Raw genomic sequence first — 17,124 nt, 5'->3', positions numbered from 1 at the left:
GTTTGGGTTAGGGTTAGGTTTTAATAGTCACAGTGGGAACAACATCGCCTATACATTTTCTGACAAACTCAGTCACCGTTTCTGTGTATAATCAACCTCCTTGTCCTCTTTCCGTGCCCCTCTCTCCCTGTCCCCCTCTCCGTGCTTTGTCCCCCTTCTCCGTCCCCATCTCCGTGCCTCTCTCCCTGTCTCCCTCTTCAACCTCCCTGTCCCCCTCTCCGTGCCTCTCTTTCCCTGTCCACCTCTTCAACCTCCCTGTCCCCCTCTCCATGCTTTGTCCCCCTTCTCCATCTCCCTCTCCGTGCCTCTCTCTCCCTGTCCCCCTCTCCCACCTCCCTGCCCCCCCTCTCCGTGCCCCTCTCTCCCTGTCCCTCTCTCCAACCTCCCTGTCCCCCTCTCCGTGCTTTGTCCCCCTTCTCCGTCCCCATCTCCGTGCCTCTCTCCCTGTCTCCCTCTTCAACCTCCCTGTCCCCCTCTCCGTGCCTCTCTTTCCCTGTCCACCTCTTCAACCTCCCTGTCCCCCTCTCCATGCTTTGTCCCCCTTCTCCATCTCCCTCTCCGTGCCTCTCTCTCCCTGTCCCCCTCTCCCACCTCCCTGCCCCCCTCTCCGTGCCCCTCTCTCCCTGTCCCTCTCTCCAACCTCCCTGCCCCCCTCTCCGTGTCCCTCTCTCCCTGTCCCTCTCTCCAACCTCCCTGTCCCCCTCTCCGTGCCTCTCTTTCCCTGTCCACCTCTTCAACCTCCCTGTCCCCCTCTCCATGCTTTGTCCCCCTTCTCCATCTCCCTCTCCGTGCCTCTCTCTCCCTGTCCCTCTCTCCAACCTCCCTGCCCCCCTCTCCGTGTCCCTCTCTCCCTGTCCCTCTCTCCAACCTCCCTGTCCCCTCTCTGTGCCTCTCTCTCCCTGTCCCCTTCTCCAACCTCCCTGTCCCCCTCTCCATGCCTTGTCCCCTTCCGTCCCCCCTCTCCACGTTCCCTGTTCCCCTCTCTGCGCCTCTCTCTCCCTGTCCCCCTTTCCGTTCTTTGAGCCTCTCCCAGTCCCTTCCATTCTCCCTGCTGTCTTTAAGAAAGTAAAACAGATTCAATGAGCCAGAATGAGAAGGGGAGTAGAGAAAGAGAAATGAAGAGAGATGTGGAAAAATGAATGGGCTCACATTGTACAGGAGAAAAGGGGACTCGGCAGCGAAGGAGGCCTATATCTCCTGAAGTGTCTTTTGTCCCAACGTGAAGTAAGCCGAAAGAATGCTCCTTCATGGCCCGGGTCTTTAGGGAACAGTCCAAGATTGATTTCTGCTTTCATTGAGAGGAAAGTAGAGCGTTCATGAGGAGCATGCAGAGTTCCTTCTCCTAGCCTCACTCTCATTTCTTTCTCTCCTCTCTCTCTCTCTCTCTCCCCTCCTCACCTCTCTCTCCCCTCCTCCCCTCTCTCCCCTCATCCTCTCTCTTTCTCTCTCTCTCTAGATGTACAGTGAGCTGTCTGCTGTGGTTAAATGTACAGTGAGCTCCAAAAGTATTGGGACAGTGACCCAATATTTTTTGGGGCTATGTACTCCAGCACTTTGGATTTGAAATGATACAATGACTATGAGGTTTTAGTTCAGACTGTCAGCTTTAATTTTAGGGTATTTGTATCCATATCGGGTGAACCGTTTAGAAATTACACCCCTTTTTGTACATAGTTTTAGGGGACCAAAAGTATTGAGACAAATTCACTTGTAGTGTATTAAACGTAGTAAAAAGTGAAGTATTTGGTTCCATTAATCATAGCATGCAATGATTACATCAAGCTTGTGATTCTGGTTGTGTTCCAGATTATTTTGTGCCCAATAGAAATTAATGGTAAATTAATGTATTGTGTCATTTTGGAGTCACTTTTATTATAATATATAATAGTGTTTTCTAAATTAATGTGAATGTGGATAATCCTGAATGATGAGTGAATAATGAATGATGATGCACAAATATCATACCTCCAAGTTCATATTTTACTTTTTTTGGGGGGAACATTATATTTGTTCCCCCAAATGACTTGCTCAGTCATTTGCTGGGGTGGTGTGATGGCATTGGGTTTGAGATGTGATCATTTTATTAGACTCCCTTCTTCTGCAAGCTAGATCAGAATGAACAGATAAATAGTTTTTTTTTTAACTTGACTACTGGTTCACATAAGAGGTTCACATAATATGCTGCAATGAAGCAAGTTTGATTCCGTTGAGTTCCCATATATATATATGATTGACATGAGAACTCCCAACAGGAGTTATGTAACTCTATTCAACATGGCTGAATGACAAGTTGGCGGCCACACTGACTGATGTAGCTAGTCGGGTGAGAGGAGTTGTGACTGTGTGCCAAGCATTGTGGGGGAACGCTGAAGGGGTTAAAGGAATGGTGTGTGCCTGTGCCAAGACGGCAGGACTCTGCTCTAAAGAACCTAATTGAGACACTAATTCTCTCGAGGATGGAGGGATGGAGGGAGGGAGGGAGGGAGGGAGGGAGGGAGGGAGGGAGGGAGGGAGGGAGGGAAGAGACCGGTGCTTCGAGCCAGCGAGCGGTTGAGATGGAGGGATGGAGAGATAAAGAAATGGTAGGACAGTGTGATGGAGGGAAAGAGGGAAGAGGCTGGAGCTAGAAGGATTGAAGGATTACGAAATATAGTGGTGGAAAAATCACTCAGTAGAAACCACATCTCCCCTCTCCAACACACAGAGGAGAGGAAAGAGACACAAATAGAATACTTAGAGCTGTGCTGGGGTTATGGATGACAACATGATGTTCAGTGTCTGGCTCAGAAGCTGTCCTCTACACAAATAGGGAGGGGAGGTAACTCTCTCTCTCGCTTTTTATCTCTCCCTCCCCTCCTTAAATCCCCCTGTCTCTCCCCTCTGCCTCTTTCTCTCTCTCTCTCTCTCTCAATTCAATGACAATTAAAGGGCTTTATTGGCATGGGAAACATATGTTTACATTGCCAAAGCAAGTGTAATAGATAATAAAAAAAAAGTGAAATAAACAATAAAAAAATGAACAGTAAACATTACACTCACAGAAAGTTCCAAAAGGATAAAGACATTTCAAATGTCATATTATGTGCAAATCGTTAAAGTACAAAAGGGAAAATAGTTTGCTCAGTTTTTTTGTTTGTTAATTCTTTCCAATATGTCAAGTAATTATCTTTTTGTTTTCTCATGATTTGGTTGGGTCTAATTGTGTTGCTGTCCTGGGGCTCTGTGGGGTGTGATTGTGTTTGTGAACAGAGCCCCAGGACCAGCTTGCTTAGGGGACTCTTCTCCAGGTTCATCTCTCTGTAGGTGATGGCTTTGTTGTGGAAGGTTTGGGAATCGCTTCCTTTTTAGGTGGTTGTAGAATTCAACAGCTCTTTTTCTGGATTTTGATAATTAGCAGGTACTGGCCTAATTCTGCTCTGCATGCATTATTTGGTGTTTTACATTGTACACTGAGGATATTTTTTTTGTTCAAACTTTTAACTGGTACAGTATATGAATTATGTTTAATAATATGGTGTTAAATATGTGTACAAATATATATACAGTACATGTATGTGTGAATGATCCTTAAAACAATTCCATATAGCTTAATAGAACCCTCCACCTCCCCTGGCTTAGACTGGGTTAAAACAGTTCGAGTTTATGGGGATGTTTTCCAATACCTCGCAAATAAGGGCACCTATTGGTAGATGGGTAAAAAAAAAAGCAGATATTGAATATCCCTTTGAGCATGGTGAAGTTATTAATTACACTTTGGAAGGTGTATCAATACACCCCTACAAAGATGCAGGCGTCCTTCCTAACTCAGTTGCCGGAGAGAAAGGAAACTGTTTAGGGATTTCACCAATGGTGACTTTAAAGCAGTTAGAGTTTAATGGCTGTGAGAGGAAAAAAACAACATTGTACTTATTCCACAATACTAACCTAATTGACAAAGTGAAAAGATGGAAGCCTTTACAGAATACAAATATGACAAAACTTGCATCCTGTTTGCAACAAGGCACTAACGTAATACTGCAAAAAACATTAGCAAAGCAATTCACTTTTTGTCCTGAATACAAAGTGTTATGTTCGGGGCAAATCCAATATAACACATTGCTGTGCACCACTCTCCCTATTTTTAAGCATAGTGGTGGCTGCATCATGTTATGGGGAATGCTTGTCATCGTTAAGGCCTGGGGAGTTTTTCAGGATAAAAAAGAAATGGAATAGAGCTAACCACAGGCAAAATCCTCGAGGAAAACCTGGTTCAGTCTGCTTTCCACCAGGCACTGGGAGATGAATTCACCTTTCAGCAGAACAATAACCTAAAACACAAGGCGAAATATACACTGGAGTTGCTTACCATACCAAGACGTGGGGTAGTGTTTGGCTGGAGCAAGGAGTAACACAATGCCACAGGTGTCTCAAGTTCTGAGGGAGCGTGAAATTGGCATGCTGACTGCAGTAATGTCCAGCAGAGCTGTTGCCAGAGAATGTATTGTTAATTTCTCTACCATAAGCCGCCTCCAACGTCGCTTTAGAGAATTTGGCAATGCATCCAACAGGCCTCACAACCGCAGACCACATGTAACCACACCAGCCCAGGACCTCCACATCCGGCTTCTTCACTTGTGGGATCGTCTGAGACCAGCCACCTGGACAGCTGATGAAACTGTGGGTTTGCCCAACTCAATAATTTCTGCACAAACTCTCAGAAACCGTCTCAGGGAAGCTCATCTGTGTGCTCGTCGTCCTCACCAGTGTCTTGACCTGACTGCAGTTTGGTGTCGTAACCGACTTCAGTGAGCAAATGCTCACCTTTGATGGCCACTAGCACGGTGGAGAAGTGTGATCTTCATGGACGAATCCCGGTTTCAACTGTACCGGGCAGATGGCAGACTTATGGACGAGCGGTTTGCTGATGTCAACGTTGTGAACAGAGTGTCCCATGGTGGAGGTGGGGTTATGGTATGGGCAGGCATAAGCTACAGACAATGAACACAATTGCATTTTATTGATGGTAATTTGAATGCACAGAGATACCGTGACGAGATCCTGAGGGCTCTATTTTCGGCTGGCGTTAAGGCGGCGCTAGTGTCAAACGCAATTTCGTCATGTAAAAACTGGCGTACTGGCACATTTTCCAGCCCTAACGCCAGGTTCTGCAATTTACCTGTCTTATATCAGTTCGCTTGGGCTCAGATGGGAGGGGTGGAGTCTTTAAAAAACGTGATCCAAAGGGCTAATTTCAGGCAGCGCTGATATAGGGATATTTAAGACCAACCAGAAGCTGGTTTTAGCGGTAACTCAGTTGGTTATGGTATGAATTCTGACAGCAGAAACATACTACCCATATGAACATGGAACAAGAGTTGTACTTTTGGTGCCTCTATACATCATATTTAGAATCATAAAAAAAAATTGAATGATTTTTTTTCTCCCCATTCATTTTGTTCGATTAAAAACCAAGCATAGCCTCCCCTCCTCTCAATTTGTTTTGTCCTGCCCAATGCAATCGCGAAGGAGTCAAGACTGTCTATAAATGGTTGGAAATATTAATCACCAAAGCTTTATTAAAACATCAAGTTTGAGAGGAGTAAAACAGTGAGCTGTCATTCCCTTTTTATCTCTGCATTGTAGACAGGCCCACGTTATTTTAGCCATGCAGGTCCCGTTTTGGATGTGCGTAAAACCTTCCATAGTGTGTGTTGTTTTAATATTATATGCCCACGGGGAGAAAATAGTGTGACATAGCCTATTTAAAACAAGTTGTTTCGTTTTGTTTAGAATTTGATTAAAATCATTAGTTGTCTTTTTAGGCCTCATCAATAATGAATGTAATCTTGCTTATTGACAATATTTGGCATGTCCATGCATGTAATTTACAGCCCTAGCCCCTATATCAGTGAGAATGCTATTGAAGACATACCATTACTTAGAACAATGTGGACTGCAATTGGGTTCAAGTTAAAATATTTATCAAAGATAGGTCTACATTTTGTTATTTTGTTCCTGTAACAACTAAAACAGATTAACATTGTTAATTGGAGTTGGCAATACATACAGTGGCTTGCGAAAGTATTCACCCCCCTTGGCATTTTTGGGGGGGTTTGTATCATTTGATTTACACAACATGCCTACCACTTTGAAGATGCAAAATAATTTTTATTGTGAAACAAACAAGAAATAAGAAAAAAAAGAGAACTTGAACGTGGCAGCAGGTAGCCTAGTGGTTAGAGCGTAGTGGTGGCAGGTAGCCTAGTGGTTAGAGCGTAGTGGTGGCAGGTAGCCTAGTGGTTAGAGCGTTGGACTAGTAACTGAAAGGTTGCAAGATCGAATCCCCCGAGCTGACAAGGTAAAAATCTGTCATTCTGCCCCTGAACAAGTCAGTTAACCCACTGTTCTTAGGCCGTCATTGAAAATAAGAATTTGTTCTTTACTGACTTTCCTAGTTAAATAAAGATAAAATTCACCCCCCCAAAGTTAATACTTTGTAGAGTCACCTTTTGCAGCAATTACAGCTCCAAGTCTCTTGGCGTATGTCTCTATAAGCTTGGCACATTTAGCCACTGGGATTTTTGCAAAACTGCTCCAGCTCCTTCAAGTTGGATAGGTTCTGCTGATGTACAGCAATTTTAAGTCATACCACAGATTCTCAATTGGATTGAGGTCTGGGCATTGACTAGGCCATTCCAAGACATTTAAATGTTTCCTCTTAAACCACTCGAGTGTTTCTTTAGCAGTATGCTTAGGGCCATTGTCCTGCTGGAAGGTGAACCTCCGTCCCAGTCTCAAATATCTGGAAGACTGAAACAGGTTTCCGTCAAGAATTTGCTTTTATTTAGCGCCATCCATCATTCTTTCAATTCTGACCAGTTTCCCAGTCCCTCCCAATGAAAACATGGTGTTCTCGTTGGTGATGTAGGGTGTTGGGTTTATGCTATGCCTTCCAAACATAGCGTTTTCCTTGATGGCCAAAAAGCTAAATTTTAGTCTCATCTGACCAGAGTACCTTCTTCCATATGTTTGGGGGGTCTCCCACATGCCTTTTGGCGAACACCAAACGTGATTGCTTATTTTTTTCTTTAAGCAATGGCCACTCTTCCGTAAAGCCCAGCTCTGTGGAGTGTACGGCTTAAAGTGGTCCACAGAGCTGTGGAGCTTTGCAGCTCCTTCAGGGTTATTTCTTTGGTCTCTTTGTTGCCTCTCTGATTAATGCCCTCCTTACCTGGTCCGTGAGTTTTGGTGGGCGGCCCTCTCTTGGCAGGTTTGTTGTGGTGCCATATTCTTTCCATTGAATTTTTTTTTGATTTAATGGTGCTCCGTGGCATGTTCAAAGTTTTTTTTATAACCCAACCCTCATCTGTACTTCTCCACAACTTTGTCCCTGATCTGTTTGGAGAGGTCCTTGGTCTTCATGGTGCCGCTTGCTTGGTGGTGCCCCTTGCTTAGTGGTGTTGCACTCTGGGGCCTTTCAGAACAGGTGTATATATACTGTGATCAGGTGACAGATCATGTGACACCTAGATTGCACACAGCTGGACTTAATTTAACTAATTATGTGACTTCTGAAGGTAATTGGTTGCACCAGATCTTATTTAGGGGCTTTATAGCAAAGGGGATGAATACATATGCACGCACCACTTTTCCATACATTGTTTAAAACATTTTTTAAACAAGTAATTTTTTTTCATTTCACTTCACCCATTTGGACTATTTTGTGTATGTCCATTACATGAAATCCAAATAAAAATCCATTTAAATTACAAGTTGTAATGCAACAAAATAGGAAAAAACGGCAAGGGGATGAATGCTTTTGCAAGGCCTTAAAAGGCCGTAAAAGACCTTAAATACACAACTTGAAGTAAACACGTATTTCGCCATGGAGCACATTCTGATTGGCCACAACTTGTTTATTCATCAAAACTCAGCCCTTTCGAGCCAAAGCCAGCAAGTGCTCTGATAATTGTGATAGTGAAATTTCCTCAGCCCTGTGACCCAGTCTCTGGCCCTGTTCCCTCCTCAGCCCTGTGACCCAGTCTCTGGCCCTGTTCCCTCCCAAACCCTGTGACCCAGTCTCTGGCCCTGTTCCCTCCCCAACCCTGTGACCCAGTCTCTGGCCCTGTTCCCTCCCCAACCCTGTGACCCAGTCTCTGGCCCTGTTCCCTCCCCAACCCTGTGACCCAGTCTCTGGCCCTGTTCCCTCCCCATCCCTGTGACCCAGTCTCTAGCCCTGTTCCCTCCCCATCCCTGTGACCCAGTCTCTAGCCCTGTTCCCTCCCCAGCCCTGTGACCCAGCCTCTGGCCCTGTTCCCTCCCCAGCCCTGTGACCCAGCTTCTTGCCGGTCTGGGAGGAGAGGAGAGGAGGGGAAGGGAGGGGGATCCCAGCTGAGGCAGTGTGGGAAAATTATCTAGCTCGGCATGTGCACACCCAATTACCCACAACCCCCCCGGCAGGTGACCCAGGTCACTGGACTGTATAGTGAAACAGCAGTCGCCCGTATGAATGGACGAGCTGGCGGTCTGCTTTGTGGAGCAACAAACTTGTTGTGTCCACTTGGGGTACTTGCTTCAAAAGGTGGTTTGTGCTTGTTGTTTGACCATTCACAGCTAATTCACTGAATTCCCAATGAACCAACATTGACAACAGATATGGGATTGAATACCCAGAACATCCCAGGTCTGCATGCAGATGATAATAATTTAGGTAGTGTTTGGGATTCATGCCTTCCTCTATAGATTATGTAATATATAGATGGTATGATATACAGTCTTCAGAGAGTTTGAAACCTGTTGATTTATTCCACATGTTGTTGTGTTACAGCTTGAATTCAAAATGGATTAAATATATATTTTCTCTCGCTCATCTACACACCTCATAATTACAAAGTGAGAACATGTTTTTAGACATTTTTGCAAATGTATTGAAAATGAAATACAGAAATATCTAATTTACTTAAGTATTCACATCTCTGAGTTCATACTTTGTAGAAGAACCTTTGGAAGTGATTACAGCTGTGAGTCTTTCAGGGTAAGTCTCTAAGATCTTTCCACACCTAGATTGTGCAACATTTGCCCATTATTATTTTCAAGTAGATTTAAGTCAAAACTGTAACTCGGCCACTCAGGAACATTCACTGTCTTCTTAGTAAGCAACTCCAGTGTAGATTTGGCCTTGTGTTTTAGGTTGTTGTCCTGCTGAAAGGTGAATTCATCTCCCAGTGTCTGTTGGAAAGCAGACTGAACCAGGTTTTCCTCTAGGATTGTTCCTGTGCTTAGCTCCATTACATTTTTTTTTTTTATCCTGATAAACTCCCCAGTCCTTAACGATTACAAACATACCCATAACCTGATGCAGCCACCACTATGCTTGAAAATATGGAGAGTGGTACTCAGTAACGTATTGTATTGTATTTTCCAAACATAACACTTTGTATTCAGGGAAAAAAGTGAATTTAGGACAAAAAGTGAATTTTGCAGTATTACTTTATTACAGTGCTCTCCAACCCTGTTCCTGGAGAGCTACTGTCCTGTAGGTTTACCATCCAACCCTAATCTAGCACACCTGATTCTAATAATCAGCTGGTTGATAAACTGAATCAGGTTAGTTACAACTGGGGTTGGAGTGAAAACCTACAGGATGGTATCTCTCCAGGACAGGTTTGGAGTTAAAACCTACAGGAGGGTAGTTCTCCAGGAACAGGGTTGGAGTTAAAACCTACAGGAGAGTATCTCTCCAGGAACAGAGTTGGAGTGAAAACCTACAGGAGAGTATCTCTCCAGGAAGAGGGTTGGAGTGCCCTGCTTTAGTGCCTTGTTACAAACTGGATGCATGTTTTGGAATATGTTTTATTCTGTACAAGCTTCCTTCTTTTCACTCTGTCCTTTAGGTTAGTATTGTGGAGTAACTACAATGTTGTTATCCATCCTCACTTTTCTCCAATCAGAACCATTAAACTCTGTAACTGTTTTAAAGTCACCATTGGCCTCATGGTGAAATCCCTGAGCGGTTTCCTTCCTCTCCGGCAACTGAGTTAGGAAGGTAGTGACTGGGTGTATTGATACACCATCCAAAGTGTAATTAATAACTTCACCAGGCTCAAACGGATATTCAAAATCTACCAATCGGTGCCTTTCTTTGCGAGGCGTTGGAAAACCTCCCTGGTCTTTGTGTTTGAATCTGTGTTTGAAATTCACTGCTCGACTGAGGGACCTTCCAGATAATTGTATGTGTGGGGGAACAGAGATGAGGTAGTCATTCAAAAATCATGTTAAACACTATTATTGCACAGAGTGAGTCCATGCAACTTATTATGTGACTTGTTAAGCACATTTTTACTCCTGAATGTATTTAGGCTCCTTACCATAACAAAGTGGATGAATACTTATTGACTCAAGATATTTCAGCTTTGCATTTTTTATTATTTTGTAAGCATTTCGAAAAAACATAATTCCACTTTGACATGATGGGGTATTGTGTTTAGGCCAGTGACAAAAAATATATATTAAAATTTAATCCAATTTAAATTCAGGTTGAGACATAACAAAATGTGGAAAAACTCAAGGGGTGTGAATACTTCCTGAAGGCACTACAGACACAGTATGATATGTTGTTCTGTCTATCTACAGGTGGTGTACTGTATGCAACCTATCGATTATATATGATATGTTCCTATGTGACTGATACCTATACTTCCTGAATTGACTGCCTTCAATTCAAATTGACCTCAACCCTAGAATAGTACTATATATTATTCTCTTCACTATAGGTGGTGTAAGCAATCTATATATTATGTATGATATGTGACGGTTACCTTCCCCTATAGATGATATTATATATTATGTAATATGATATGTTGTTGTGGTTCGGTCCATCTGTAGGTGGTGTACGTAACTGCTACCTTCCCCTATGCCATGCTGTTGGTCCTGCTGATCCGAGGGGTGACTCTGCCGGGGGCGTGGGAAGGAATCAAGTTCTACCTGTACCCTGACATCTCCCGCCTCTCAGACCCACAGGTAGGTACCGCCGTTCGATTCCCTATACCCCTATATCCTATAACCCTATAACCCTATACCCCCATACCCTATAACCCTATACCCCTATACCCCTATACCCTATACCCCTATAACCCTATACTTATTTTCCCTGTAACCTATACCCCTATAACCCTATACCCCTATACCCTTATAACCCTATACCCTATATCCTATAACCCTATAACCCTATACCCCCATACCCTATAACCCTATACCCCTATACCCCTATACCCTATACCCTATAACCCTATACCCCTATAACCCTATACCCCTATACCCTATACCCCTATACCCTTATAACCCTATACTTATTTTCCCTGTAACCTATACCCTATAACCCTATACCCCCATACCCTATAACCCTATACCCCTATACCCTATAACCCTATACCCCTATAACCCTATACCCCTATACCCTATACCCTTATAACCCTATACTTATTTTCCCTGTAACCTATACCCTATAACCCTATACCCCCATACCCTATACCCTATACCCCTATACCCTTATAACCCTATACTTATTTTCCCTGTAACCTATAGCCTATAACCCTATACCCCCATACCCTATACCCTATAACCCTATACCCCTATACCCCTATACCCTATAACCCTATACCCCAATAACCCTATACCCCTATAACCCTATACCCCTATACCCTTATAACCCTATACCCCTATATCCTATAACCCTATACCCAATAACCCTATACCCCTATACCCCTATACCCTATAACCCTTATAACCCTATACTTATTTTCCCTGTAACCTATACCCTATAACCCTATACCCCTACACCCTATAACCCCATACCCAATAGCCTATAGCCTATATCCCTATACCCTATATCTTATACCCTATAACCCTATACCCCTATACCCTATAACCCTATACCCCTATACCCCTAAACCATATAACCCTATACCCCTACACCCTATACCCCTATACCCTATAACCCTATACCCCTATAACCCTATACCCCTATACCCCTAAACCCTATACCCCTATAACCCTATACCCCTATACCCTATACCCCTAAACCCTATACCCCTATACCCTATACCCCTATAACCCTATACCCCTATACCCTATACCCCTATACCCCTATACCCCTAAACCATATAACCCTATACCCCTACACCCGATACCCAATAACCCTATACCCAATAACTCTATACCCCTATAACCCTATACCCCTATAACCCTTATAACCCTATACTCCTTTTCCCTATAACCTATACTCTATACATTTACATTTACGTCATTTAGCAGACGCTCTTATCCAGAGCGACTTACAAATTGGTGCATTCAGCTTATGATATCCAGTGGAACAACCACTTGACCCCATACCCTATAACCCCATACCCTATAACCCTATACCCTATAACCTATAACCCTATACTCCTTTTCCGTATACCCTATACCCCTATACCACTATTCACACAGGACTAGTATTACTATAGAGCGTCGGGTATGTAAATATTACCCCAGCATGTCCGTTTTTCCAGTGGACGATTCGGTTGAGATGAGTTTTACCAAGCTGCCCATGTACTCATTCACAGTTGACCGTTTTGACTGAAGCCTGGAGGCTCTTCTCGGCGTGAAGATATTTCACGTGTCTAGGGACAGTCTAATAGTGACCTAATGACCTTCAGTTCACATGTCTAGGGACAGTCTAATAGTGACCTAATGACCTTCAGTTCACATGTCTAGGGACAGTCTAATATTGACCTAATGACCTTCAGTTCACATGTCTAGGGACAGTCTAATAGTGACCTAATGACCTTCAGTTCACATGTCTAGGGACAGTCTATTAGTGACCTAATGACCTTCAGTTCACATGTCTAGGGACAGTCTAATAGTGACCTAATGACCTTCAGTTCACATGTCTAGGGACAGTCTAATAGTGACCTAATGACCTTCAGTTCACATGTCTAGGGACAGTCTAATAGTGACCTAATGACCTTCAGTTCACATGTCTAGGGACAGTCTAATATTGACCTAATGACCTTCAGTTCACATGTCTAGGGACAGTCTAATATTGACCTAATGACCTTCAGTTCACATGTCTAGGGACAGTCTAATATTGACCTAATGACCTTCAGTTCACATGTCTAGGGACAGTCTAATAGTGACCTAATGACCTTCAGTTCACATGTCTAGGGACAGTCTAATAGTGACCTAATGACCTTCAGTTCACATGTCTAGGGACAGTCTATTAGTGACCTAATGACCTTCAGTTCACATGTCTAGGGACAGTCTAATAGTGACCTAATGACCTTCAGTTCACATGTCTAGGGACAGTCTAATATTGACCTAATGACCTTCAGTTCACATGTCTAGGGACAGTCTATTAGTGACCTAATGACCTTCAGTTCACATGTCTAGGGACAGTCTAATATTGACCTAATGACCTTCAGTTGACATGTCTAGGGACAGTCTAATATTGACCTAATGACCTTCAGTTCACATGTCTAGGGACAGTCTAATATTGACCTAATGACCTTCAGTTCACATGTCTAGGGACAGTCTAATAGTGACCTAATGACCTTCAGTTCACATGTCTAGGGACAGTCTAATAGTGACCTAATGACCTTCAGTTCACATGTCTAGGGACAGTCTAATATTGACCTAATGACCTTCAGTTCACATGTCTAGGGACAGTCTAATAGTGACCTAATGACCTTCAGTTCACATGTCTAGGGACAGTCTAATATTGACCTAATGACCTTCAGTTCACGTGTCTAGGGACAGTCTATTAGTGACCTAATGACCTTCAGTTCACATGTCTAGGGACTGTCTAATAGTGACCTAATGACCTTCAGTTCACATGTCTAGGGACAGTCTAATATTGACCTAATGACCTTCAGTTCACATGTCTAGGGACAGTCTAATAGTGACCTAATGACCTTCAGTTCACATGTCTAGGGACAGTCTAATAGTGACCTAATGACCTTCAGTTCACATGTCTAGGGACAGTCTAATATTGACCTAATGACCTTCAGTTCACATGTCTAGGGACAGTCTAATAGTGACCTAATGACCTTCAGTTCACATGTCTAGGGACAGTCTAATAGTGACCTAATGACCTTCAGTTCGGAGAAAGTCAGAATAACAATGCATATTAATAAGAACCGTGAACTTTAACCTTCAGACATTTAATTACCTGACGGATTTGGCAAGTTATCGATTCATTGTCACAAAATTGTCCACTTCTTCGTCTTTTAAAAGTACAGCACAAGGAAAGTTGATATGTGACAAAACAAATCATTCATCTGTAGGCTACGGTACAGAGCATTTGGTTTTAAGCATCAATTTGTTCCCGTGTTCTTACCCAAACTGGGCCCCAGCTCCTGTTGAATTTCGTAAAATCCCTCAAAACACAGGGATGACGATTCACACGGGAGAAGTATTATCAAAGGACGTTGGAGGTTGCTGAAACAAGAGCTGGGATAATAAAAATTACTGACATGGCAGATTCGGACGGGACCAAAATTACGAATGTGGTGATTTGTGTCCGTGTACACAATTACATTACCCAGTAAAACATATCCGTCCAAATAGAGCAGCCATATGTGTATGTCTGTAGAAAGTAGTGATATGCAGGGAAAAGGGTACCGTTCAGGACTCTCAGAGCGGTGACAGCACTGGTAGCTAGCTGCCAGGAAGCACAGATGGTGTGGTGGTGGGGTGCTGATTACAGCTGACTACAGGAGGTGGAGGTGGGGTGCTGATTACAGCTGACTACAGGAGGTGGAGGTGGGGTGGTGGGGTGCTGACTACAGGAGGTGGAGGTGGTGTGGTGGTGGGGTGCTGACTACAGGAGGTGGAGGTGGGGTGGTGGGGTGCTGACTACAGGAGGTGGAGGTGGGGTGGTGGGGTGCTGACTACAGGAGGTGGAGGTGGGGTGGTGGGGTGCTGACTACAGGAGGTGGGGGTGGGGTGCTGACTACAGGAGGTAGAGGTGGGGTGGTGGGGTGCTGACTACAGGAGGTGGAGGTGGGGTGGTGGGGTGCTGACTACAGGAGGTAGAGGTGTGGTGGTGGGGTGCTGACTACAGGAGGTGGAGGTGGTGGGGTGCTGACTACAGGAGGTGGGGTGGTGGGGTGCTGACTACAGGAGGTAGAGGTGTGGTGGTGGGTTGCTGACTACAGGAGGTAGAGGTGGGTGCTGACTACAGCTGACTACAGGAGGTAGAGGTGGGGGCTGACTATAGCTGACTACAGGAGGTAGAGGTGTGGTGGTGGGGTGCTGACTACAGGAGGTAGAGGTGGGGTGGTGGGGTGCTGACTACAGCTGACTACAGGAGGTGGAGGTGTGGTGGTGGGGTGCTGACTACAGGAGGTGGAGGTGTGGGGTGGGGTGCTGACTACAGGAGGTAGAGGTGTGGTGGTGGGGTGCTGACTACAGGAGGTGGAGGTGTGGTGGTGGGGTGCTGACTACAGGAGGTAGAGGGGTGGGGGTGAGGTGCTGACTACAGGAGGTGGAGGTGTGGTGGTGGGGTGCTGACTACAGGAGGTAGAGGTGTGGGGGTGGGGTGCTGACTACAGGAGGTAGAGGTGTGGGGGTGGGGTGCTGACTACAGGAGGTATAGGTGTGGGGGTGGGGTGCTGACTACAGGAGGTAAAGGTGTGGGGGTGGGGTGCTGACTACAGGAGATAAAGGTGTGGGGGTGGGGTGCTGACTACAGGAGGTAAAGGTTTGGCGGTGGGGTGCTGACTACAGGAGGTGGAGGTGTGGTGGTGGGGTGCTGACTACAGGAGGTAAAGGTGTGGGGGTGGGGTGCTGACTACAGGAGGTAAAGGTGTGGGGGTGGGGTGCTGACTACAGGAGGTAAAGGTGTGGGGGTGGGGTGCTGACTACAGGAGGTGGAGGTGGGGTGCTGACTACAGGAGGTAGAGGTGTGGGGGTGGGGTGTTGACTACAGGAGGTGGAGGTGTGGTGGTGGGGTGCTGACTACAGGAGGTTAAGGTGGGGTGCTGACTACAGGAGGTAAAGGTGTGGGGGTGGGGTGCTGACTACAGGAGGTAAAGTTGGGGTGCTGACTACAGGAGGTGGAGGTGGGGTGCTGACTACAGGAGGTAAAGGTGGGGTGGTGACTACAGGAGGTTAAGGGGTGGGCTGCTGGCTACAGCTGACTACAGGAGGTAGAGACGTCTTAATATAATGGCGTACTGAGTTGAACTGACAACCCTCTATATTTCTCAACTGTTTAACGCTGCATACCGATGCACTGTTAGCACATCCAGCAGATAGTGGAGTGGTCCAAAGATTGAGTCAGAGAGAGTCAGAGAGAGAGAGAAGGAAAGACAGAGAGGAAGAGTGTTGAAATGGGCTGGAGGTTCGTGGTACAGACGACTGGCTCCTGCTGAACTACCAGCAGCTCTTATAGTGTTGCCTATAGCAGCTCAAACATACAAACCCTTTTATAGCAGCTCAAACATACAAACCCTTTTATAGCAGCTCTAACATACAAACCCTTTTATAGCAGCTCTAACATACAAACCCTTTTATAGCAGCTCTAACATACAAACCCTTTTATAGCAGCTCTAACATAGAAACCCTTTTATAGCAGCTCTAACATACAAACCCTTTTATAGCAGCTCTAACATATAAACTCTGGTACGGTAATATCCTGTAGCAGCATAAACCCTTTTACGGTAATATCCTGTAGCAGCTCAAACGGTAATATCCTGTAGCAGCTGTAACATATAAACTCTGGTACGGTAATATCCTGTAGCAGCTCTAACTCTGGTACGGTAATATCCTGTAGCAGCTGTAACATATAAACCCTGTTACGGTAATATCCTGTAGCAGCTCTAACATATAAACTCTGTTACGGTAATATCCTGTAGCAGCATAAACCCTGTTACGGTAATATCCTGTAGCAGCTCTAACATATAAACCCTGTTACGGTAATATCCTGTAGCAGCTCTAACATATAAACTCTAGTACGGTAATATCCTGTAGCAGCTCTAACTCTGGTACGGTAATATCCTGTAGCAGCTCTAACATATAAACTCTGGTACGGTAATATCCTGTAGCAGCTCTAACTCTGGTACGGTAATATCCTGTAGCAGCTCTAACATATAAACCCTTTTACGG

General features: G+C 44.8%; 1 protein-coding gene across 2 annotated transcripts in view; it reads left to right on the top strand.

Annotated features, from left to right (window-relative positions):
* slc6a11b (solute carrier family 6 member 11b) overlaps positions 1–17,124 on the top strand; it is a 79,254-nt gene that overhangs the window by 31,649 nt on the left and 30,481 nt on the right. For both annotated transcript variants that reach the window (XM_014168361.2, XM_014168360.2), the window contains exon 7: positions 10,864–10,998. In XM_014168361.2, coding sequence (XP_014023836.1) covers positions 10,864–10,998 — 135 coding nt within the window. The remainder of the gene's footprint in view (positions 1–10,863; positions 10,999–17,124) is intronic.

This window comes from Salmo salar, chromosome ssa22 (assembly GCF_905237065.1).
Source record: "Salmo salar chromosome ssa22, Ssal_v3.1, whole genome shotgun sequence".
Taxonomy (NCBI): domain Eukaryota; kingdom Metazoa; phylum Chordata; class Actinopteri; order Salmoniformes; family Salmonidae; genus Salmo; species Salmo salar.
The sequence above is the reverse complement of the archived record's forward strand: the minus strand, read 5'-3'. Positions and strand labels throughout refer to the sequence as shown.